This window comes from Schistocerca nitens, chromosome 3, assembly GCF_023898315.1.
Source record: "Schistocerca nitens isolate TAMUIC-IGC-003100 chromosome 3, iqSchNite1.1, whole genome shotgun sequence".
Taxonomy (NCBI): domain Eukaryota; kingdom Metazoa; phylum Arthropoda; class Insecta; order Orthoptera; family Acrididae; genus Schistocerca; species Schistocerca nitens.
The window spans coordinates 622,836,464-622,863,403 of record NC_064616.1 but is presented as its reverse complement, the minus strand read 5'-3'; the positions used below and the strand labels follow the sequence as shown (position 1 = coordinate 622,863,403).

At 39.8% G+C, this 26,940-nt stretch overlaps 1 protein-coding gene across 4 annotated transcripts in view; it reads right to left on the bottom strand.

Annotated features, from left to right (window-relative positions):
- Window positions 1-9,186: 9,186 nt before the first annotated feature.
- Window positions 9,187-26,940, bottom strand: part of LOC126248568 (spectrin alpha chain) — a 134,147-nt gene continuing 116,393 nt past the window's right edge. For 2 of the 4 annotated variants that reach the window (XM_049949666.1, XM_049949668.1), the window contains 12 exons: window positions 23,940-24,070; window positions 23,477-23,681; window positions 21,915-22,119; window positions 20,354-20,474; window positions 20,026-20,245; window positions 19,757-19,906; window positions 17,943-18,055; window positions 16,242-16,265; window positions 14,556-14,610; window positions 10,847-11,225; window positions 10,527-10,693; window positions 9,187-10,018 (listed from right to left, as the gene is read on the bottom strand). In XM_049949666.1, the coding sequence (XP_049805623.1) occupies window positions 9,890-10,018; window positions 10,527-10,693; window positions 10,847-11,225; window positions 14,556-14,610; window positions 16,242-16,265; window positions 17,943-18,055; window positions 19,757-19,906; window positions 20,026-20,245; window positions 20,354-20,474; window positions 21,915-22,119; window positions 23,477-23,681; window positions 23,940-24,070 (1,899 nt within the window). In that variant the 3' untranslated portion in view covers window positions 9,187-9,889. The remainder of the gene's footprint in view (window positions 10,019-10,526; window positions 10,694-10,846; window positions 11,226-14,555; window positions 14,611-16,241; window positions 16,266-17,942; window positions 18,056-19,756; window positions 19,907-20,025; window positions 20,246-20,353; window positions 20,475-21,914; window positions 22,120-23,476; window positions 23,682-23,939; window positions 24,071-26,940) is intronic. The other 2 variants (XM_049949667.1, XM_049949669.1) reach the window with 1 other exon arrangement.

Below are 26,940 nucleotides of genomic sequence, written 5' to 3'. Positions count from 1 at the left end.
GGGACCACATACAACACATGACCAACCGAGCTAGCGCGAGGCTCAAACAGCTCTATCCTATGCTCAACAGGCGTAGCACACTGAACAGAAGGGTGTCGAGATCCATGTACATGACACTTATCCGACCCCTGATGACGTACGCAGCTCCTGTCTGGGGATACGCTGCGCCTACACGCCTGCGCCGTCTGCAGCTCATACAAAACAAAGTACTCAAAATCATACGCAATGCTCCACGATACACACGCATCGCGGACCTTCACCGGGAATGCCAACTTGAGACTCTCACGGAGGTAATCCACAAACTCACAAGACTCTACGGTAACTCCAGACATTCGCAGAACCCGTTTATTCTGAATCTGGAGAACTACGACCACAACCATAGATGGAAACATAAAAGACCAAAAGACATACTTGTAAGGACATAACATCTATGACCAAGCATACGCAAACATAACGGCACAGGCGAGCCCCTGTTAACCAGACGCCATTACTGGATATCCAGCTGAAATACACTGTCGAATAACTGGCACCACACAGGGAAGCCGTACCGTACACTGCATGCAAACAAGCTCCACACATCCTCCACACAGTGAGATGATCTATGGCCGATCTCCCACTACTGTATAACGATCTTGATTGTTCCAGGAATGTAGCAGCTGCAGCAACTGGGACACATCGCCATCGCTTGTCACGGTAATAATGCATGATACCTAAACTAACAAATCCAACCTTGCATGAGCTATCGCAGCTAGTAAGCCACTACTGCTCTTACTACCCATCCCACTGTCGCAGAGGTTTTTTTCCCACGGCACGAGCCATGGCACTTTTTTCCCTCTGCTCTTCAAATCGCTATCCTCACTCGCGTTTCGTCCACTATCTATCACCTGATGGACCGTGTTAATGCATAGTCTTACCCAGACGCACGGACAACATCACAGCCCAGCATCCTGTGATCCACTTACTAGATAACTAACATGTTTACGGAGGTGACAGTAGAACTTTTGGTTTGGTCACCACGTTGGTGCGGGCGTGGAGGGGCCCCATCTCTTAGCTGTATCTCTGTACTCAATAAAATCTGGACGCATTTATTTTGAATTTTTTTATGCAGTTCGTCTGTACTACCACCTGCTAAAATATGTTATTCCTCCTGAAACACCCTGAATATGGATATGTGTGTGGTGTCTGTTCTTTCGGACATGTCCGAAAGAAAAGACACTACGAATCTGGGTTGGAACCTGGTCAGGCACAAATTTTCATCTGACGCCGTTGTTCTGTTTTAACGCTCATCTGTCCTTCGATATTCAATTGAGTAACAAGGCTGCCTATTTCGATTCGTAGTGTCTGTTCTTTGGGAAATGTACGAAAGGACACACACACACACACACACATTTTTATCCTAAGTGCTATTCGGATAATGTGTGATAGTGCCGGACTGGAGCTGCATCAACCTACTCATTTCATTAGATATAGTTGTGATTTTCTGAACAATCCCTCTTTAATAAGAGACAGCGACAGTGTCTCTCATCGTTTATTTTGTCGGAAACCTGCTTCTTTCTGCTCCAGCCTATACTACAGCAATGAGTGATTGCTCACATTATTGATACCTCACTGGACGTGCTACTGCAACTACAGCCAATGATTCAAATCCCACTGGAAAAGTATGTTTCAAGTCAGATGGTTTTGCTCCTCCCCTACCGTCACTGAAAACGATAACAATGAAATTAAGTATAGGAATCCTATGAAACTCTTGAGTCCATGCTGCGGCCCTGTGCAGATGAAAAAAGTAGTTTTTCACAATTATCATAAGACAGATGGAATATGTCAGAGTCCACTAATTATGGTGCAAATGGCTCTGAGCACTATGGGACTTAACTTCTGAGGTCATCAGTCCTCTAGAACTTAGAACTACTTAAACCTAACTAACCTAAGGACATCACACACACCCATGCCCGAGGCAGGATTCGAACCTGCGACCGTAGCGGTCGCGCGGTTCCAGACTGTAGCGCCTAGAACCGCTCGGCCACCCGGCCGGCCACTAATTATGACTGCATTATTAATTGTTGGTTCACAGGCGCTTTTCTGCCGCTTATAGTAACTGTTTTTTGAATGTTAGGGCTGAAAGAACAGAAACATCAAATTTTCGCCATATGGAATATTCGAATTCACCTTAAGTGTTCAAGGTTCGAGGAAAGGCAGAATATCTGTCAGAAAAGCTGACAACAAAAAGCCAAGCCATGCCTGTCGTCTGGCGGATGTGCCAGTGGCAGTGATCTCAATAACAATATTGTAGAGTAAAGATATGTTGCCAACTCAACCACTGGAGAAGCTTCAAAATTGTGAATCGCGTTTGGTGAATATTCTTTCAAGGTTTCGGCCCGATTAAGACAGTAAAACACAAATAATTGTACCAGTTATTAATTTATGACATTTAGTTTGCACTCAGTGCATCGATTTATTACAAGTAATTACACTTTAGCCCCTAAACATAGTTACAGAAATGCGAATAAGAATCATTGACATATAATGAGGATATTGCGGCCCTTGCCACCCGCAATTTTGAGACGAAGCTATAGTTGCTTCCGAGGTCACTCACAGAACACATCAGCTGGTATCCTTCCTGGCAGTATAACTGAAACTTCGCAACAGCGCCGAATATGTGTGGCAACTCTGTGACCGACGAGTTACTTACTTGATTGCGCAGGACTATCCTGCTAAATTCACTTGATATTATCATGCCATTTCAATTGAATAATGTGATTTTCTCTTGAAATGTGACATAAGGATATCAGTTAATGCTTTTGAGTCAACGAAAGTCGTTCCACACGGGAAATACAACTACTCTCGTCTCCTATGTTGCGATTTATCTTCCACAGCGGCAAATGGGCCAATACGTAAGTCAAAGACACCCCATCTGTTCACTAGCTCCTAGGTAACACGCTTGCCTCTTCGTTATACACTGCCTTTGTTCGCATTTCGAGACTCGTTGAAAGCCAGGTTTTTAATTCTTTTGTAGCAGAGCTACAAGCAGGCAGGTACAAACTCAATAAGGGAATCGTAAGACAACGCTCGAGCAAAATTCGTCTTGCTACTTTCAGTAAACCTTAGTGTCAAAGCGAAAACCTTTCGGTACTGCAAAATTCATAATGCCAGTTTTGTTTTTTGCCGACATATTTTTTGTTGTTGTGAATACATAATTTTATCTATGAACTACCACATTTTCATAATACTTGCGAATGATGCAGGACATGAAGTAAATACAGACCTTTTCGAAGTCAAAAGTCGGTAATATCCTACCAATTCGTGTTAAAATAGGCTCAATCGTCTTACAGATACTAGATGGTTTATTAAGATAGACTGCCGTCGTGATGTTTCTGTCCATTAGTTCACTGAACGCTAAAGTAATCATCAAAGAGAAATTAATCAGCAGCAGAATTTTCTTTCACGATATCTAAAACAATCTGACAATGCTAAAGTAGTTTACAAATTCTACGCATGTAGAAACCCAATGGTTCTAACTATGCCATTAAACCAGTGTAGTTTGAAGAGTATTTTCGTCTAGAAATGAATTGCCTTGACGGTTGATCGATCAAGAGCGGGAAAGGTAAAATTTTACGAGTATATGATGCGAGGGACAAGTGCTTGAGAGAGGACTTCCCTATCAATACAACCGCCTGAGAGACGACTTTCCTATCAATCTCCTGGATACTTTTGTTTCTCAAATCATGCAGTTATCATGCAGTAGCACAGGTGATGTAGCTTTGTCGGTCGATTTTCTTGCACTGCGACCCAAAGGTGTCTCAGTTGTTGACAACAAATTCCAGCTGTGATGCACACACCCCTTGGGGCAGAATTCGTAGCCCAAAACACATTTTTGGTGCTATCAGATGTAAAATATTATGTTCACTACCCTTTGCTCGAGTTTACGTCTTTTGGTGAGGCTCAGTCTTCCTTCTTAGGAAGTTAACGATAAAGGCATCATAACTCTTCACCACTAACAGTACTGTATAGGAATGCTCAATGGACGACCTGATGACGTTCAATAATCGTCACTCCATTGATTTTTGTTGTTTCGAATTAGAGCATGCAGTACTTCTGCACCAGACTTCTGAACTTTACCTGTTGAATGCAAATGTCGCATGATGGTTAAATGGTAATCCATCACAAATATCAGTAGTCGAGACTTCCTTTATGTGGAAAATCATTCATGCCAGAACGATCTTTATTGAAACAAGAATATCTTTTTCTAGCGTATTTTTCCCAAAAGCACTCGCTCCACACACAGTTCAAATCTTTCTAGCTGCCTCCTCTGCATTCACCCCTCTGTTATACCAAAAGTAAATATTGTATTGCAGATGTTCGACGTTTTTTCCACTTGCGACTCAATTTCACTATGCTTGACCGCAGTTCACGATTTTCAGGTATGCAAAATCCAATGCTTAACTGTAAGATGATAAGTAGAACTTCAAATTCGAAAACGACAGTTGATATATACACTGACAGCGTCGCTCCGCGTTCACCTGGGCGGCGCCAGATTTCAGACGGCGGGTGGCGTCTGGCCGGTGGCCGGTAGCTGGTAGCCGCTGCAGCGCCAGGAAACGCTCGAGCGTAAGCTGTTCTGTTTGCGACGCAGCCACGAGCTGTCCTGCGGAATTGTTTCTGGAAGTACTTATTATTGTTATTGCTGGTGGGTAGAATGTGAAGCGAATTATCCTCGATGTTCAATCAAACTCATAGCTTTAGACGAGGGCCGAAATGTGGTTTAAAAATAAAACCATACAGTTGGACGCGAACAGGCGACCATTAGTTTAGAATGGACGACGATTACCACTTTTTTTTGTGTTAAATCTCATTTTGTTCGTTGCACCTGCTCGGGGCGGACGTCGTAAGGCATCGGTTTAAATTCGTTGTTGATCGATTGATTCAGTTTTTTTCTATTACAGAGTGCAGCTAAGCCCTCTGACCGAACACGCTGAGCTACCGTGCCGGCGATCCACTAGACCACGGGCTCACACAATCGGACAACATCTAGGAAGTAGACAACACTTCCTCCTGACACTTCCGTATCTTACAGTGTTGCCAGATTGTGCAGATTGCCGGACATAGAGTTGTCAGGGGCGGTCAGTTTTATTGGCCACCTTAAGTGAAGGACTCGGACTTGGTCTGTGTGGCGGCCGGCCGGCGGTCAGTTTTTATGTCTAAGACTGTACATCGTTGTGCGAAATATCGGTGTGTCTATCAACGGATTTGTTGACCAATAATAATCTATCCTTGCTTTTTTTACAATTCCCATAACGATAGCAAGGCCCAAACCATTTTCTAAGTTTGGGTCCCGTAGCGTCGACAAATTTGGCACTTTTTTCATCCAGTTTCCTTCTCCTGAAATTTTGACTGTGGTACTTGTTGGTTTCGTTGCTAATATATTCAAATAGATCGTTCCCAATTTATAATTCTACGATCTCCTCGACGCTCTATGTATCTTTGAGAAATATGTTGGGATCCGGAGATCCTTTAAATTTATTATTGGTCCTCGGTAAATCAAAGTCTGACCACTGTTCACTGGCTGCTTCTGATTCATCCGAATCAGCTGGCAACCGTAGCATTCGCCGAATTCTTGGACGTATTTCACTATCTTCGGACGATTCTGCTTCACTTTCATTTTTTTTATATTCAGTGTCGTCTTCCCAATCGGCCAAGGCGTCTGGAACGTCAGACAAGATATCCGCGCATTCATCGTAAATAATCCTATCGTCTCTTTCATCTGCCATGATGAAAGGCCACAAGTACTTACAAAAACAAAACACTTGACGTATGTAACTTATTGTTACCTAAACAAAACACCAACAGAACGCAGAAGATGCTAAGTGCTGTCGCCTGCAACTGCGCGATACTATGCTCACGACACCACTGTGTTGTCGCTGGCCACTGAGCGATACTATGCACACGACACCACTGCGGTGTCATCGACTGTTGACAGTTATTTCACGCACAACACCACTGTGGTGTCACTGGACGGCATAGTGTTAAGGAGGTTGTTTAGACATTAGTAACTCTTCACATTCATTCAGGGAGACCTTTGCTGTTTGATAAAGGTCAGTTAAATACATTAATCCACAATTATCCATGTCAAATGAACTCCACAACTGGCAAATGTGATGAGCTATGGTCATTTCACCACCATGCAAAATTTGGATGCAGTGTGGAAGGTTAAAAACTCTGGTGTATAAGTAGTACATGCTCTAAAGCCAAAAATCTCAAAAATAGGTAGGTGGCCATATGCGCATCTCTGCTTGTTCATTGTATGAGGGCTATTCGGAAAGTAAGGAACGATAGGTCACAAAATGGAAACCACAGTGAAAATCAAAACTGTTTTATTTGCAACAGTTAGCTACAACTTCCAGCTACTTATCTCCATAGTAGCCAATCCGACTTAGACGTTTGTCGTAGTGTTGTACCAACTTTCCAATACCCTTGTTATAGAAGGCAGCCACCAGTGCTTTACGTCAATTTTCTACGCTGGCCTACAGCTTGTTGTCTGTGCCAAAATGTTGTCTTCGTAGCCAGTAGTTCATGTGAGCAGAGATTAAACTCAGAGGGAGACAATTACGGGCTGTATTGTGGATAATCAAACATTTCCAATTGAAAATGATGCAGGAGCATCATCATTGCCAATGGAGAATGCTTCTGAGAATTGTCTTTAAGAAGAAAGCGCGCGACAGTTATGTAATGTTGGCTGCATAGCTTCAGGTGAAATTTATCACCAGGCCCTCTCGCTTGGCAGAAGACACTATTGTTCTAGGTATCTTTATGTGCTCCCTTAATGACGTAACGCGATAGACGGGCATACTAGAGACACTGCCCAAAACACCTGTGCAAAACATCGGATTTTCGCTGTGGTTTCCATTTCATGACCGATTGTTCCTTACTTTCCAAATAACCCTCATAAATTGGCTCGTTAACAACACCAACCATTCCTATCCTGTATCACTACTGGTAATGAGAAATGGTTTCTTTATGCTAATGAAAGGAAAGGAAAGGAGTCCAAATAAAGCAGCAATTCCCAGTACAAAGATCTGGGCGCATCCACAAAAACTAATGTTACACACCTGGTGGAACAGCAATGGTATGATGTACTACAAATTGCTTCCCCAACAAGTAACCATCACCGCTGACATTTACTGTCAACAACTGTGATGTCTTGCAGATGCAATCCAAGAACGATGATCAGGAAGACTGTGTGGAGTGATGCTACTCCATAACAGCACCCGACCACATTCTGTTACACTGACAACAAACACTATACAGGAGTTGCGTTGAGAAGTCATTCAGCAACCGCCTTGTTCACCTGATGTTGAACCCTCAGATCTTTACCTTTTCTGCACTCTATCTAACAACCTTCGAGGAAGTTCCTTTCTGGATGAAAACGCACTCCGAACCTGGCTTCACTTCAAAATCAAGTGATTTCTACAGTTACGGAATCTGAAAGTACCCCAGCATTTTAAGACTGTTGTAAAAGTGAAAGAGAATATATTACTGCTGACCAAAGTCTCTTTTATATGTATCTGTTGTGTTTATTTAACTTATAGAAAATGGTATGGACTTGTGCACCAACCAATATTAGTGTTTAGGTGCAGATATGTACTCCACACTCCCCTTCGTATGGTTTTCACCTTTGAATGAATGCACTCTTTTACCCCGCATTTCACTTTCAAGATTTGGCTGATCTACAATGTATATGCTAGAGTCACTAGAATCAGCAGTTTTATTCTTTGCATATGTAACGGTGACCTTGTTTATCTTCGTCTAACAGTGTAATTTTAATTTCTGACTTTTCTTTTGGAGATAATTGTTAATTAAATGTGGCAATAGCATTTACAAATTCTTCTTCCATAGTTTCTTGACCACCATGGATATGCATTACGCAACACTGAGTGCTTCAGTTGATCCTAGCCATATGTTTCTACTATTGAAAAGTGCATCTGGAAGTTTAACTATTACCTTGCACATGACAATTTTCATGCAGTTTCTATTGATGGTTTCATTTAGCATATGTTGTATATCTCCATAGCAAACAGCAGAACATTCATAGGGTTTCCATGACCTACACAGCGAGATTGATTGTACATCGTATTTTTTTTAGTGTAAAGCGTCATCAAAATTGTGTGAGTCCCAACATTTATCCAACAAATAAATTGATGTTTACCAGTACGTACTGCAAAGAAAACAAATATTAGTTTCCATTTTTGCAGTCTTGACTCTTGAGAGAATTCTGTGCTGCCAGCTGGAATTTCCCAGGCATGTCACGCACTGTGGTATACACGGGTATCTGTCTCTTAATCGCAGGCACCACGCAAGAAAGCACCATTTTTTGGGATTTTTTTGCAGGTACCTTCTAACATATATTGGCAGCTGCTATTTGGCTTGGATATTTCAAGTGGTGTCAACTACTAGTAACAACGATATTACAGCAAGTTTTGACATGACAAGCCTGACCATTCCATTCCCACTGAGCATCTCCAGGTTTGATGGAAAAACTAAAGTATCCCCTGAGACATTTACTTGGCCAGAAGAACTGTTCATTCCTTGTGAGAGGTAACACAGATCCCGATGTCTACTTCTGCTTTTATAGGTACTAAGGATGACTATATGTGAAAATCCGATATATCTTGTTGTATCTTTCACATTATTTTCCACTTGCTGATTGATTAGAATCTTTCACTTCCTCAAGTTGCTATAACACTTGCATTCTCCCTAGGTTTCAGCCCATTTCAAGATATTCCATGTACAGTGGTAATTCTAACTTCAGATGTTGGATTTTCTGGGTTCTTTCTTGCATGATGTCAAATACTAGTTAGTCCAGCTCAAGTGTAGACAATTCAACATGATTCTGTGTGGGATACAAAAAATGTACTGTACTAAGACACTCACTCACTGTATAGTGGACATGTTTATCACTGAGCATACATGTAAATAACAACTTTAAAAATAATAGCTTACCTTGCAACCTTAACTACTCCTTCACGCTGTTCAGCACAATATAGTAAACTTAAATGGCTACTTCACATGTATCTCCCCTTTAACACGAACCCTCCTGTCATATCTGCCTCCACCCCTACTCCCTTGTATTTCCTACTTCACTCAGCACCACAAAACAATCACAAAAAATTGCCAATTTTTAAAAATGTCTTTTATTAACGATTTTCATGGTTTACAACAAACAGCTGCCAAACTAAAAATAAAATCTTATGCAGGCACACTAAACAAATATTTCCTTTGGATAAAATCAATAAATAGATCTCTGTTTTTGTTAGATTTATAGAACATTATAACAATGTGAAAAACTGTAAAAATGTTTACAGAGTCTAGATTTTCTAATTTTACATTTTTGAGATTTTAAAGTGGGAATCACAAATGTGGCTTTGTGGTTTGTGAAGTCTGCTCCAACATCAATCTTATAATGAAGGAAAAAAATTAATGTAATACAGATTCTTAATACTCTATCATAAAATATAATTTCACAGTGGCTTTCTTTACATACTCTTTTTACAGTAATTCTGCAGGATAACAATAGAGCTACCATTAATTTTTCCATTATCTAAAGCATATAGCAGAATATTGTGCAACTGCTACTGTAAGCAAAAAATCTTAAATGCATTTATCTTCAGGTATAACCAATATGTTAACATACTTGTATAAAAGTAACATAAAAGGCAAGCTATTTAAATAGTCTCTATGTTCAATAACCAAATGCAGTAAACTGTTATCTGATGCACATTACATGACATCAGTAACAGATTTCCAATTTCAGTGAAAAGCAGGTACTAAGGAAAACATGAGTATGTACTTTGCAAAATTAATACCTTGAAAATAATTTATATTAAATACTTATGCTTCAGTTCTGAAATAATGTACGCGTGAATTCAATGTAATCCAAGGCTCCTTGAATGGGTCTTTCTGTTTTTGGATCAACGTAAGGCTTCATTCGAGCAACACAGTAGTCTGCCATTTCTTTTGTGAGATTCTGAAACAGAAAATATTGTTAAGACAACATAACAAAATGTAAATATGTACACAACACCATCTGTCAACAAAATAATTTCAACTGGAGAAATTTTTATAACACAATCATTTCGTACAGAAAAGGACTACCAAGGAATAGTATACTCTGAACATTCAGGGGCTGAAATTCAACAGCTTCTAAAATAATGATAAAAGTAGAACACAATTTTGTTTAGGTAAGGACTCATTATTCCTGTTCATTCTTCAGATAAATGACGGAATGCATGAATGTCAAGACTTGAGGAATGCATGAATCTCAGACTTGGCTGAACACTATCTCTAGTATGAAAACCTGTTTTGCAGGAAGTCTTTTCAGAGCCAAAGCACAGCACCAATGAGGCATACAACAAAATTGACACTGCAGTTATTTATTATCAAAAAATCTACTTAGAGTTCCCAGTATTTTCTGCACTTGCACGTCTTTATTTAAGTAACAGTCACCTATATTCTATTGCAGCAGGAATACTTACAGCATACAATTCTTCTTTAGTGACGTATGGCCGATCTCCAGCTGTGATAGCTCTAAATGCATTTTCAATTTCTTCTGAACTCTGTACATTTTCAGTCTCCTTACTAATCATGAAGGCCATGTATTCTTGCAGTGACACATAACCATCTCTGTTAGGATCTACAATATCTGTAACAATTAAAAATGTTCTCAATTCACAGAAAAACAAAGTACCCCAGTTACAAATATCACATGTAACCATAGTACATTTTTAAATGACAACAGTTGCATCATTATGAATATAAATCAATCATAAAACATAGAGCAAAAATAATTACTTACCAAGAATGGCATCAAAGTCATGATCAGGTTGACCTTCTTCCACCATTGGAAGATCATAACCCAAAGCACGGAGGCAGGATTTGAATTCTTGATGATTCAGGCGACCACTCTTATCTTTATCAAAGTGTTTGAACATCATTGAAAATTCTTTGAGTGCATCTTCACTAACTCCAGATTGGTTACGTGCTTGAATTTGTTGTTCCAAATTATGCTGCATACGCATGCCTAACTGATCGAGCTGGTCCCATTGTTGTGCAAGGCCAACAGTACTGTGCTCTGTATACCTATTATCCAGGATCAGGTGTTCTTCAAGAATTGCTCCCAAGTCTTCTATTCGTTTCAGATCAGATCGTCGTGCTCTGACTTCTCCAGCTTTTCGCTGAAATCGACCACAATACACACATTCTTAATCATATTAATCACACAGCACAGTCAACAGTTTTTCTTCCTCACTATTACAGTTTCTGTCTTAAATTTCCATTGTGCTTATGGTAAACCATTTTGAGCCAGAGTGTGCAAGGGTTGGCAACCTGAGCTCATAGAGGATCAGATAACAATAAGAAGAAAACAATTCAGTGATAAATGAGTATGAATTAACACTGCCCAAATAATTATCCGTTATTTGTTCCGAATAATTTCATTTCGGTAGAATTTAAAATATGAAGAAAACATTTACAGTCACCAACAATGACATTTATATGAAGATACGAGGTGCATTCAAGTTCTAGGGCCTCCGATTTTTTTTCTAATTAACTGCTCACCCGAAATCGATGAAACTGGCGTTACTTCTCGATGTAATTGCCCTGCAGACGTACACATTTTTCACAACGCTGATGCCATGATTACATGGCAGCGGTGAAGGCTTCTTTAGGAGTCTGTTTTGACCACTGGAAAATCGCTGACGTAATAGCAGCACGGCTGGTGAATGTGCGGCCATGGAGAGTGTCTTTCATTGTTGGAAAAAGCCAAAAGTCACTAGGAGCCAGGTCAGGTGAGTAGGGAGCATGAGGAATCACTTCAAAGTTGTTATCACGAAGAAACTGTTGCGTAACGTTAGCTCTATGTGCGGGTGCGTTGTCTTGGTGAAACAGCACACGCGCAGCCCTTACCGGACGTTTTTGTTGCAGTGCAGGAAGGAATTTGATCTTCAAAACATTTTCGTAGGATGCACCTGTTACCGTAGTGCCCTTTGGAACGCAATGGGTAAGGATTACGCCCTCGCTGTCCCAGAACATCGACACCATCATTTTTTCAGCACTGGCGGTTACCCGAAATTTTTTTGGTGGAGGTGAATGTGTGTGCTTCCATTGAGCTGACTAGTGCTTTGTTTCTGGATTGAAAAATGGCATCCACATCTCATCCATTGTCACACCTGACGAAAAGAAAGCCCCATTCATGCTGTCATTGCGTGTCAACATTGCTTGGCAACATGCCACACGGGCAGCCATGTGGTCGTCCGTCAGCACTCGTGGCACCCACCTGGATCACACTTTTCGCATTTTCAGGTCGTCATGCAGGATTGTGTGCACAGAACCCACAGAAATGCCAACTCTGGAGGCGATCTGCTCAACAATCATTCGGCGATCCCACAAAACAATTCTCTCCACTTTCTCGATCATGTCGCCAGACCGGCTTGTGCGAGCCCGAGGTTGTTTCGGTTTGTTGTCACACGATGTTCAGCCTTCATTAATCTGTCGCACCCACGAACGCACTTTTGACACGTCCATAACTCCATCACCACAGGTCTCCTTCAACTGTCGATGAATTTCAATTGGTTTCACACCACGCAAATTCAGGAAATGAATGATTGCAGGCTGTTCAAGTAAGGAAAACATCGCCATTTTAAGTATTTAAAACAGTTCTCATTCTCGCCGCTGGCGGTAAAATTCCATCTGCCGTACGGTGCTGCCATCTCTGGGACATACTGACAATGAACGCGGCCTCATTTTAAAACAATGCGCATGTTTCTATCTCTTTCCAGTACGGAGAAAAAAAATCGGAGGCCTTAGAACTTGAATGCACCTCGTATGTCTCTCACTTCAATTTTTTAAGTATTTCCTTTAGTCACACCACCAACATATTTTATACAACTGAAAAAATAAATAAAAGCACTGCAGTGTAGGCAAAAGGAAAGTAAATGAAATAATTATGAATCATAATGATTTACTGATTAATTGATATTCAAATTGCAATGTAGCTGCGTTTACCCAGTGCAAGCAAATGACTGAAACTGTTTTATTTTGAGTTTGCGGCAAACTGAGAGGTAGTATGAAACTACATTACTTGAAGTCCGTGACTGCACATGGGTTATTTCATGAAATATACATTGAAGGGCCAAAGAAACTGGTATAGGCATGCGTATTAAAATACAGAGATACGTAAACAGGCAGAATAGAGCACTGTGCTTGGCAATTCCTGTATAAGAAAAGTGTCTGGCGCAGTTGTTCGATTGGTTAATGCTGCTACAGTGGCAGATTATCAAGGTTTAAGTGAGTCTGAACGTGGTGTTATAGTCAGCACATGAGCGATGGGACACAGCATCTCTGAGGGATTTTCCTGTATGATCATTTCACGAGTGTACTGTGAATATCAATAATCCGGTCAAATATGTTGCCTGGTTGGACGAGTCTCTTTTCAAATTGTATCAAGTGGATGGAGACAACCTCTTGAATCCATGGACCCTGCATGTTAGCAGGGGTCTGTTTAAGCTGGCGGAGGCTCTATAATGGTGTGGGGTGTGTGCAGTTGGAGTGATATGGGACCCCTGATATGTCTAGATACGACTCTGACAGGTGACAAGTACATGAGCATCCCATCTGATCATCTGCATCCATTCATGTCCATTGTGCATTCTGATGGACTTAGGCAATTCCAGCAGGACAATGTGACACCCACATGTCCATAAATGCTACAGAGTGGCTTCAGGAACACACTTCCGAGTTTAGACACTTCCACTGGCCGCCAAACTCTCCAGACATGAGCATTATTGAGCATATCTGGGATGCCTTGCAACATGCTACTCAGATGAGATCTCCACCTCCTCGTACTCTCATGGATTTATGGACAGCTCTGCAGGAGTCATGGTGTCAATTTCCTCCAGCACTACTTCAGACAGTAGTTGAGTCCATGTCACATCATGCTGCAGCACTTCTGTGTGCTCACGAGGGCCCTACATGATATTAGGTAGGTGTACCAGTTTTTTTGGCTCTTCAGTGTACATCTGCTATGAAATTACTGCATAGCATTAACTCCTACCTCTGAAGTACCAAGTACAAGATTCTTACTTTAAAACAAAATGAGCAGCACCTCTGAAATTTTTGATGCAATGAAGCATTTTAGTTACAGTCTATACTTTAAGAAGTGTGTTTAAGCTTTTTATCACCATCTACAATATGATAATGAAAGAAAAAGGTACTAGACTAACAAATGACAAATCTTCATAACATAACAACAGATCTTCTGAAAAACTGATGGAAAAAACTGGAGCTCTTTGTTACAGTGCATGTACAGACATATCTACACACAGACAGAAGCAGATTATGACTTTTCTACTATGAACCTCACAATGCAAAACTTTCCTAATGCCCTTTGTATTATCATTACATAATTCTAGAACATGTAATTCAAAGTATTTTTACTTTCTTCCACTCAGAAAAAAACCACTTGAAATTCACGTAACATTCAATAGTTTCATTCTCATGTTTCTTACCTTTGTTGCCTCCAGCTGCTGTTCTAGAGATCCAGAACCTTCCATCATAGATGCTCTGGAAATTGAAGTAGCTCATCAATAAAAGAACACAAAATGTTAACTAATAACTTTAATTTAATAAAGTAGTTGTTCTACAGGTGCCTGTCATTGGGAAACATACTATTCCAATATAAAAGTAACCTAAGAATCCTTGCAAAGTGATTCATTTTCAGTACATGAATGAATTGTGGAAATTTGTTATTTGAGGAATTCAAATAACAATGTACAGTACATTAATAATGTGAATCTTTTATCATATAGCCTTCAGGATCAGAGAACTTTACATACTAATTTAAAGTGCTAGTGCAAGAACCAAAGCACATTAAACAGCAACAATTCAAAAATGTTGTATTCCAACAGGAAAAAAATTTCGGTTACCCAACAAAATCATCACCATTTAATGTAAGGTGGTAAGCAATCTGAATGGGCATACATATCCAAGGGCATGGTTTCAGAAATGAGAGAAAATATTATGCAAAGGAATCTTAAAACAAGAATGAAATAGATGTTCTATGAAATTAACAGCATGTAGCTCGTTTATTAACATCTCTGACCAAAAAAATGTGTGTTGAGGCATTTATCACTTGATAATTTTAAAGACATTGACATCCTTTGTTAGAAATTAACATGTAAGTAAAGCAGGACACTGCTAATTTTTTTGGTTTCTCTGCCACTATATCAGCACATGACAGTTTTCTTTGCCAGGCACCATTTATGAAAGACTACGTCCTGTTTCACCCATGTTGTTAGATATTCAGTTTAATAATCACAAGGTTTTATAATGTAGGTATCAAACTTATTTCCGACAGAACTGCTGACACTGCCTTAGGTAATACAACATGCTGTAAATATTGCTAAGTCTAATAACAAACCAAACATATTCTCCGACTATTTCATAAAATTAACTTTATAGTACTTCACACAACAAAGAGACAAAAAGGTTAATGCCTGGAGTCGATATGCTGCTTTAAAAAAGCAAACACATTTTCTAACTCATTTCTACATGACAAATGGTTTTTCGCGCCATTAAGCATGCAATAAATACAAACACAGCATTAGAAAACTGTTTTGGCATGTATCATAGAGAAGCAGGATTTATGGTCTACAATCTCCATACTCAAGACTGTTGCAACATTAACAGGCACAAGAAATTTAAATTCACCAGACAAGGCTAAAGTTAAGGAATTAATAGATTTGAATCACACATTAACACAAATGATCATACCAGTGATACACCAAACTGCTTGCTTTTAACAGTTGTGTTCCAACTGTTACTCAGCACCTCTATTATGGCAAAGCTAGCCAATATCATTCGTACTATTGCAATCTGATTACTTTTTACAAAAAGCAGCTGAATGAAGTAGTTTATGATAAAAAAAATGGATGTTTTGAAATTTCACACATTACATCACAAAAGTGAACTTACAAAAATGTATTTATTCAAATCTTCACCAAGTAGTGGTATATCAGTTGGTATTTCCAAACACCTAGTGAAATCTTAACTTAATGTTGATCCTAGAGGTACATGTTTTATTCTCATTTCCAAATATGGAAGGAGAGGATACACATTAGATTTAGTTCTGACACTGGGTTAATTGATGTTTTAGTAGTACAACCATTCACTATCTTTGAGACAAACATATTCACCCGTCCCATCCAAGGAGTCTGTATCTGCTCATCCATTGTCGATCAAAAGGCAGGAAACGTCATTTCATTTGTAAATATATCAATTATTAGAAACAATTTTCATAGACAGTCAAAAGAATATAAGATTAAACACACAGAGAAGTATTTTCAGATTACCATAATCAATACAGTTACTTGATCTGTAACTTTTGTTTCCTGTTATGGAATGTTACCTTTATTACAGTTTTTTTTTTTTTTTTTTTTAATGTTACCTTAAAAAAATTCCTTAAAGTGGTGACAAGTCTACAATGGAACAGTAATGTTTGGTTCTTGAATATTGCAAAGGGATTGTACACTTATGTTTGAGTTCACACAATGTATGTCCAGTGCCCTATAGTTAGTTTGGATTTCAGTGTCTTCACTGCACTCCCAATATACCAGATACTCATATTAAACAGCAACTCCAAAACCTCTTCAATAGGCCACATATTTATCGGCCCAGACAAACAGTACCGGTGTAACTGAAGACTGGACTATGAGAAGAAGACTGAAATAATCCTTTATCCACCAAGAAATAATGTAGTAAGCTAACACACTTATCAGTCGAACTACTTATCTTGCAACAGAGAAAAAGAGCACATTAATGATTTAAAAGTATAACAATTATTTTATTAACATATGAAAAATAAGCCCTACATCCTGAATTTCAGATCTTGTTATGCACGAGGTATGTCCAAAAAGTAATGCACTGCATTCTTATTCTCAGCCGAAAACTATGCTACAAATGCGAAATGTTATGTACGTATGTATGTATGTTTGTATGTATGTATAAGTCTCCTGAGCAAGCACACCAAGTTTCTGTCACTTCCAACAGATAGTGTAGCTGCAGAACAGTTTCGAATTGGTGTCTGTAGGTGATGTACATTACAACGTGCCATCATAGAATTTCTCAGTGCAGAGGGGGGGGGGGGGGGGGGGGGGGGGAAAAAAAACTGTGGAGAATATTCACATATTCTTGTGCAGTCTATGGAGCATCTGCTGCTGACAGAAGCACAGTTAGACACTGGGCTTGGAGGGTGATATCATCAGAAGGTGGTTTGGCAGAGCTCCATGATTTATAGTTGTCGGGGAGACCATCCACGACTACCACACCTGACCTAGCCCCCTCGGACTTCCCACTTGTTTGGGTCATTAAAGGATGCAAATTGTGGAAGACATTTTGAGGACAATGAGGAGGTACTCACATAGTGAATCACTGGCTCCACCACCAGGACAAGGATTGGTACTGATAGGACATACGCGCCTTGTTTCGGGCTGGAGGAAGGCCAAAGAACGGGACGGAGATAACATGGAAAAATAGGATGTGTAGGTAAAGCATCATTCTCTCGTGTGTGCAATTCTCATTATATTCAATAAAGAATTGTTGAAGAAAAAAAATGTGGTGCATTACTTCCTGGACAATCCTCGTATTACGGAGGGTCATCCACGAAGGAATCTGACAACATTATAGTTTTCTCAATAAATCAGAAAATTTGTAATGTGTATTTCTGTGCAGAATGACTTACTATCAGAATGATTCTGTTTTTCATGCTCAGTGAACACTTGATGCACAACAGCATATAGGTTTCATATTGACAAATTTTTTACAGACAGTACTATTTTCAATGCACTCTTAAATAGTAAATTAAATGAACAGAACTGAAAATGTTTAGGAAACAATACCTGGTCTCTGTAAGCCATTGGTGGAAGGCATTGGCATGTTTTGCGAACTCCTTCCTCAATTTGTCATTTTCCTCTTGTCTCTGTGCTTCTTTAGAGAGCTCAATATCTCGTTCCTGTATTAAAAATAAAAAAGATTCCATCAGTCCACAAAGCAGTGGTAAATAGTTAAACTCCGTGTGTGTGTGTGTGTGTGTGTGTGTGTTCACAGATCATTTAGCTTAGTGTAGGCAATTAATTCTCCACCTGTAAGAAATACCGAACAGAATGGACACGATACCTGTATCTACTTGCTATTTATATTAGGTTCATTCAAATGAAACCTGTTCAGTGCATCTATCTTTGCCTTACACATGGCACCATGTAACTGCGGGTATGGTAGCACCAACTACTGGCAGAGACACTGACGTACACACACCGTTTGATGTTGCATAGCACCAGTGTGGTTTCATGCCCAAGAGAAGGTGGTCACACAAGTTATTGTCCACTACCGAACACGCAGGTGAGTAAGCTGGAACAATGAGGAGTGATTCAATTTTTGGTGTCGGAGGGAGTTGGAGGCCGTGAAATGTATCAACAGATGAATGCTGTGTGTTGTGAGTACAGTCTGAGTCGTTCAAGGGGCGTGGAATGGAACAAGTGATTCCTGGGAGACGATGCTCGTCCTGGACAGGCTCATCGTGTCATCACACCAGAAATGGTTGCAGAATTGAATGCTTTAGTCTTGGACAACCACAGAATCACCGGGGGTGAGATCCATTGGTTACTGGGTATTAACGTGGGCACTGCACATGCCATAACTTTCGAAAAATCTGTGCACAATGAGTTCCTGACCAACTGACCACCGAACAGCGCAGTACTCGAATGACTGTCTTTGAATCATCTGCAATGTTATCATGAGGAAGAATACTGCTTTCTGTCGGGTACTGTCCCACATGACGAAACATGGTGTCACCATTTTGAATCGGAAAGCAATTGTCAGAGCAAGTAGTGGAAACATGCAACTTCACCACCTCAGAGAAATCAAAAACAGTACACACCAGTTCTGCTAAGGACATGTCCTTTTTTGACCACAAAGCCCCACTGCTTGTAGAGTTCCTGGAACGGGGAACCACCATCAATGCCTAGCATTATCAAGCCACTTTACAGAACCTTAGATGAGCCATCAATTCAAAACACCAAGGCATGTTGTCCAATGGCATTATCCTCCTGCGCGATAATGCCCGTCCACACACAGCCAATGCAGTGAAGATGACATTGCAGCAATTTCGGTGGGAAATGCTGGAACATCCACTGTATAGTCCGGACCTTTCACCATGTGGCTTTCATGTGTTTGGAACTCTAAAACAAGCTGTTCCCAGACATCAATTTGCAATGGATGACAAAGTGTTTTACTGGGTCCAAGCCTGGATCCGACAACAGCCTACTAGCTTTTTCAAGGTTGGAATCGACCAGCTAGTGTCACAATGGGATAAATGTACCAACAGTTTTGGCGACTATTTCTGAGTATGTTTACTGTGTATAATCTACATTTTTGAGTTAATAAAATTATTACTATTACCTTACACTAGTGACCGGGTTTCATATGCCCCTTATATAACACTATAAATAAATGTGTTGTGTGGTGTCAGTACTTGTGAAATGAGCCTCAAAACCCTCTGACTACCAACAGGAAAGATCTTTCACTAACCAGAGACAGACTGTCACTTATCAGTGGATTTCAGAAGAATCTGGCACACTTCAAAATTTAGGAAGTAAACACTAAAATCAGTAGATCTGAAGATAACCGAAGCAGCTCTTATTTTGTACAAAAATACCTTAATAATCTTCTGTAGATTTCTCCATGTATCTTCTAGTGCTTCCATCGTAAACCAAGTGTATGGATTTGGCCCAACATTAAAATTCTTTATCTGCTGATCCAACTTCGCAAGGGCATCAAAATCAGCTTGTGCTGATGAAAGGGAGGCCTGAAAGAGACAGAAAGTCAATGATAACTTCAGTACACTGACAACAAAACTAGATTGAGCTGAAAACCGATTATACATGAAAGATCTTAGCAACATTTTTACAACAACAGTTTTATTACCTGAAATTGTTGATGCGCCTCTCTCAATGCCCTGATTTCTTCAATAGAATTGCAGCGAACTGGGTCAGTTAAATCTTCCTCTGCATTTTCAAACCAAGAATTAAATGCTGAAGCCTTCTTTGCAAATGTGAGATACAGTTCTTCAATCTGTCTGAACTGTTCTTGCATTCGAAGTAATTTCTGCTTACGAGCATCTGAATCTGCCAGCAACTTCTGCCATCTACAAAAATCCACAATTTATTTATTTATTTATTTTGTATTATTAGCTTTTCTGCATGCAGTAATGATCTATTTCATATGAAAAGGTATATTAATAACTTTCACACACCTGGCTATTACATCAGCATGTCTCTTGAGAATCGCAGGTGTCTGATCGTGTGAAGCTGAAACTAACTGTTCTTTCAGGCTTGTGATGTTCTGGATACCTTCATGTTCAAATGCATGGAGACCTATTGACAGAAACATGATTGAAATGTCTCATTGTGACTGTATATAAGATATCGCCCAAACTTAGTATATACAGTCTCAAGTGGACAACTTTTACAGACACAAATTTACATTTAGTTCGAGCAATCATACAAAGTCTGTTCAAAAAAAATTCTGGAACATTCGTAATTTCGCGTCAATGGTGCGTTGGAGCGAAATGCGGCTGGCATCCCTGCACACATCTGTGTTTAACGTGTAACTGCCACTAGTTTCATTGTTGTATGTTTATTAGTTATTGTTCACTGCTGTATCGAGTAGGATGTTGTGTCACACAGTTTCCAGATTTCAAGATTGCGGATTTACATGAACTATCCATCTGCATTAAATTTTGCATGAAAGTCAAGTAAACCTTTACAGAGACACACAAAATGATGCAGGAAGCCTACGGTGATGAGGGCTTATGCCAAACTCCACGTTACAAATGGTTCACACAATTTCAAAATGGCCAGACGCTCATGTCAGGAATGTCAGCGAAACTGTGCATGTTAATTGAAGACTGACTGTCCAAGAGATTGCAGAAGACTGTAGCACTACAATTGGATTGTCATGAAATCCTCACATAGCATCTTGGAATGCATCGTGTTGCTGCCAAGTTCGCCACACAGCTCATGAGTCAAGTCCAGAAAGACCTTTGCCTTGCAATCTGTGAAGAGTCTTCAGGCCACGCAAGTGAGAACAAATGTTAATTGATGGTGCTATTGGGACATGTGGGAAAATGTGAGAAGGAAATGGCCTGAAATGTGGCAAGATAATTCGTGGCTCTCGCATCGCACTAATGCACCTGCACATTCATTCCTGTTGGTGCACGACTACTGCGCAAAAAACGAAGTCACTGTGCTACCTCATCCTCCATACTCTCCAGACCTGTCCCCATGCAACCTTTTTCTTATTTCCAAAGTTGAAAACCCTATTGTAAGGACCAAGATTTGGAATGATATATGAGATAAAAGAAAATTCACAGATGGCACTTTACATAATCCAGCAAGAGGCGTACCAAGACTGCTTCCTGAAGTGGAAATGGCATTGGGAGTGGTGGATCAACTGTGGCGGAGAGTATTTCAAAGGAGACCATGCACTATAAGTAAAAGATAAGCGCAGAACAATTTTGTGGACAAAGTTCCAAAATTTTTTGAACCGACCTCATATTTAACACTTAAGAATCAGTTTTTTTTGGTGGAAGTTGTTTGAGAACTGAGTTTATAAAGAGAAAAATATGACAATGTAACAAACATTTAGAAAAGTATTTTCTACACTCTAAACAGAAAAGGAAATTAACAATGTGACATCCTTTAGAGAAACTGACAAGTTCAGGAGGGTTATGAATGGCTGTTGCTCTGACACTTAAAATGAGGAAATACAACACACACATTTAGTGGTACAATACTAATGAGAATTTTATTTACCTGCATCAAATGTCTCTTGTTTTGTCAGAAGTGTCTGCACAGTGGAAAGATCACGACCAAATTCTTCTGATCGAACGTGAGTTTCCTTATCAGCAATCCACGATTCAACAACATCTGCTTTCCACATGAATTGTAAATATGCTGAATTTTCCATCAACTTTAACTTCCGACGAGCAGCAAGCGAGGCCAAGTGATCTAATTTCACCTGCAGAAGACATTATTGTAACACTTATCTTACAAATGCAGAAACAGCTTTATTTGAAGTGCTTAAACTAAAATTTATGAAGCATAAAAACAACTTGTAATTAGAACACAGAAATACGTCCAACTTTTTACATCTTCTAATACAGTCAGTCATTTTATCAATGACGCAGTTTAGCACTAATGTGCAGAAGTTCACAAACTTGGAATTGCGGCAGTATTTTATAGATAAATGTCACCCAATGGTAATTGTAATGCAACTTTTCTTAAAGGAAATAACATAAACTGGATGATGATAATACTGGGTGGCTATCTTACAGGTTAGAATGACAAATTCTGTGAGAGGAGAGATGGTGACAGGCAGTATCACTATAGTAACTCATCTAAAAAATAAGAAAAGAACTGCTCCAATAAAGGATTTGTCACGTTTGTCAAAATGTTGAAGTACACAAGAGTTGGCTCACACCTTTTACAGATCATCCCTTTTCCGATATGAAAACAAATTTGGCCTCAGTTTTCTACAGCTTCCAGTAATGTTAAGTGTCATTAATAGTCTTGTAATTATTGTAGGTGACTCAGTTCTCGGGACAGATTTTCAGCATCTGGGATAGCTTTTACTCAATGCACTAGGGTAGCTTGTTTCTGAATAGAGACAACAGAAAAGCAGTCTTCTAGCCCCCCCCCCCCCCCCCTTACTGTAATGAAGGGCAGCTGTCTGTAAATGCAAGATAATGTCCACAACAAAACACAAGACTCAATTGTATCTGAGTATTTTAAAATGGGCAAACATGATATCGTTAATAGGTGAGAGGAATGGAACAATTTGTAGTTACAGTTCTTGGAAACTGTAGTGCATATATAGAAGAAACCATATACAAGAAATGTGATCTATTACTGAATATGTTCATGTATGATGAGAGTTATCATGTAGGCATGATAGAAAATACCAAATAAATTCAGACACATCCTGTGAAGTTTTAACACGTCAGTACAGCCTGCACAAAAGAGTAACTGAGATGCTCATGAAACTTGAATGGTAATGTGGAAGAAAGACGACAATGTTCTTGTGAAATACTGTCGAACAAATGTAGAGGACTGGGATTCAAGGAAGACAATTCTATGGAATCTTTTGTTAATTCTGTGAAAGGGGCAATGAGAATAAGATAGGAGATTAAGGAAGCTACCAAGACTATCATTTAACTCAACAGATGAATGGAATACAACAGAAAGTCACTATTACTGGGTTTAAGTATCCTCCACCATGCACGAAACAGTGGCCTCCACAGTACAAACGTAGCACTTTCAGTTGATAACAATTTATATTACACTTTCCTAATGCAAATGTGCTGTACAGTATATACCTGTAGCTGTTGACAACGCTGGGCAATGCTTTCCATGTGATGATTGTTGTCTGCGATTAACTTTTGACCAGCAGCACAGATATCTGCACAACGATCTCCATGTGCAGCAAAGTCTGTTTCAAAAGCATCATGTTTCTTTAGAAGGCCTTGAACTGCAGCCATTGTATCACCATAATCTTCTACTCCCAAGAGTTGTTGCTTCTCACTGGAATATTTAATTTTCAGTTTATTAAATAAGTATAAATTTTATGTCAGAAATAATTTTTTTAATTTATTCAATTGAAATCACATTTCCAAATCAAACTAAGCTGTACTGGTAATGAGTATGGGGACTGCTTGTGGTTTGTTCTTGGGAAGTTAGTATTTTGATCGACTGAGGAAGAAACATTGGCTTTCTTATTCACTTTAATAGTATATAAATAAAACTAATTGAGTGTCAAGCAGATATCTTAGTAGCTAGTACCTTATCCAAGCTTCTTCTTCTTCCACTTTTGCCAAAAACTGCTGATATGTAAGGGACTCATCCAGCTTCTGACCACGAGTAGCTGCCATCTGCTTAAGCTCTGCCCATGCCTGATTAAGGAGCTTGAGACGCTGAAAATCACAATTATTTGCTATTGATGTACAACACATTGCTAAACAACATAAAACTAAATTATATCCTCTGAGTATTAAATCTTTTGTGGTATATTTATGAAACTGATTTTAAGCAGTCTCACAAAAAGTAAATTTTACATATACACGAGTTGGACAAAAATATGGAAACACTGAACGTAAATGCAGCTGCTAGCCAAGGCTGTAGATTACACTGTTGTATTTGACCATGAACGGCACCTGTGAGATGTCCTCAATATTTTCTAAGTGTCAGTCGTGGTCAGATCAATGTTCTGCGTAGTTGTTAAGTGCATTATGTCAGAGTGTAGTGAATTCAAATGTGGACAAATTGTAGCTGCTCATATGGTGGGTGCTTCCGTAACCAAGGTAACCGAAAGTGTTTCGCGATTCAAGAGAAGATTTATACCACATACAGGGAAAATGGAAAAAGATGATCTGTTAAGTCCGAACATGGACAAAATTGTCTGTTGAGTGATCTTAACAGACTGTCACTGAAGAGTATTGTGACAAGAAATAAGAGGATGCCAGTTGCAAAAGTTACTGCAGAACTGAATGTCACACTTGCAAACCCTGTTATTACCAAAACAATATGAAGGCAGCTCTATAAATAAGGAATTTCAGTGTGAGCTGGAATTCCAAAACCACACACCAGTGATACAAATGCCGGTGACAGTAAAATGTGGTGCCAAAGCCATAAAACCTGACTATCGAGCAATGGAAGACAGTAATTTCGTCAGGTGAGTCCTGTTTCACACAGTTTCCAACTTCTGGCAGAGTTTAAATCCCAAGAGCGAAACACAGCGGGGGTTAGGTGATGATTTGGGCAGCCATATTATGGTATTCCATGGGCCCCATAATTACCCTAAAATGTTGCATTACTATCATTATGGCTGATCAGCCCCATCCCATGCTCCAATGTTTGTTTCCTAATGCTGATGCTGTGTTCAAAGAAAACAAGGTTCCTCTTCACACAACTCACATCATCCAGGATTGGCTTTGTGAGCATGAGGACGAATTGCTCCATTTCCCTTGGCCACCTGTCATCAGATCTCAATATTCTTGAACCTTTGTAGTCTACTTCGGAGACAAGAGCGCATGATTGCTATCCACTTCCATCAACACTGCCTGAACTTTTCACTACTTTGCAGGTTGAATCGTGTAAGATTCCCTTGAAAACTATACAGGACTGGTATTTATCCATTCCGAAATGACTGGAAGCTGTTTTGAATGCCAACGTGTTTCCTACACGAAATTAGGTAATTTGGTAAGAAAATTCTCTCAGGCTTCCAGCCACGTCACGTGATTTAAAATCCACGAGCTGAGTGCTCCTCAGACATTGTCAAGTGGCAACGGTTCTAAGATTATAGCCACGCTACCTTCAGTGATGTCATTGGGGCTTGTTCCAGCACCATAAGACGCAATGCTTTCACTGTGGACCTGCTGCACCTGCTTCGACCTTCTGATGGCCGAGTTACAAGCTGTGCTTAGCTACATGCTGCCATCTTTACTAAGGGTGTTGTCACAACTTTCTGTCTTGACTGGTTCTTTTATGACACTATCTCAAAAACTATTGGTCCATGCAATAACATGTCTCATCCAATGCAGTACGGGGTCCATTTACTAGGGCATGTTCTACTATCATCGATTTCTAAGGATACCATAGGCAGACAGCACTGTTCAATAGTATGCACAGTTTGCCCAACAAAAAACTGTCCACACCCACATGGTATTTTACATACTCTTAGTGTTCTAAGACCTACATGTCTTTCACAGACCTGATGAGCTGTTGACTTTTGCGGGTGCCCTGAAGATCGAATTGATTTTATGCCTTTTTACAAGCTGGCTATCTTTCCTACTACTGAGCCACAGAATGACTAAAATGCAAGCTACTTCATGTACTCCTGAGGGGGTCTACTGTTAAGTTTCTTGGGAAAGATGGCTTGCAAAATCTGACACTGATAGCCGTTTTCCATGAATACTTTATGAAAGTAGCTCAGTTTGTTTGGTAGATTTTCAGTGTCAAACAGCTTCTGCTCAATGCTTCAAGGCCCTCAAAACAGAACTGTTCTGCGAAGGGTGGCAGCAGCTGGTAGTGTGCAGGTATAGGTCTATATGGGTGGGTTTCAGTCAACACTCGTTGCGACACCCATCTGCATTATGGCAGACAAGAACGTCAAGGAATGGTAAGACGTGATCCGTCTCTACCTCCAATGTGAACTTTTATGTTCTCATGAAAGTTGTTAATATGTTCCAAGAAATCTCCCAGCTTTTCACACCCATGAGACCACACAGTGAACATGTTGCCTACATAAGGATAAAAGCAGCTATGTATTGTAGGAGCCATGTCCAGGGTATGTCCTTAAATTGCTCCACAAACAGATTGGCTATAAATGGAACTAATGGGCTTCCCATCACGATGCTGTCTGTCTGGTTAAAATATTGTCCACCATACAAAAAATACAATGACATTGGAGTGTGTTTAAATAAATCCACAACACTGGTGTCAAATAACTGGGAGAGCAGATCTACAGGATCTTTGATGGGAACGCACCTGAATAAGGACACCACATCAAAGCTAACCACCATATCTCCTCCTCCACGACACAGGCTTGTGGATTTTAAGCCACTTGATGAAGCTGAAAGCGGGAGAGAATTTTACCTGTATACACTAGACTCTCGCTAATCCGGCCATTATTTGCACATACGGGTGCTGGATCAGAGATTACTGAAAGTGTCTGAAATTTAGTTTAAGCATATAGGGACTATACTATATTAAATCCAAAGTACATTCATTTTCGTAGAAAACTTTGTTCTCGAGTGTTTGCATATACAGTAGTATCAATCTCTAC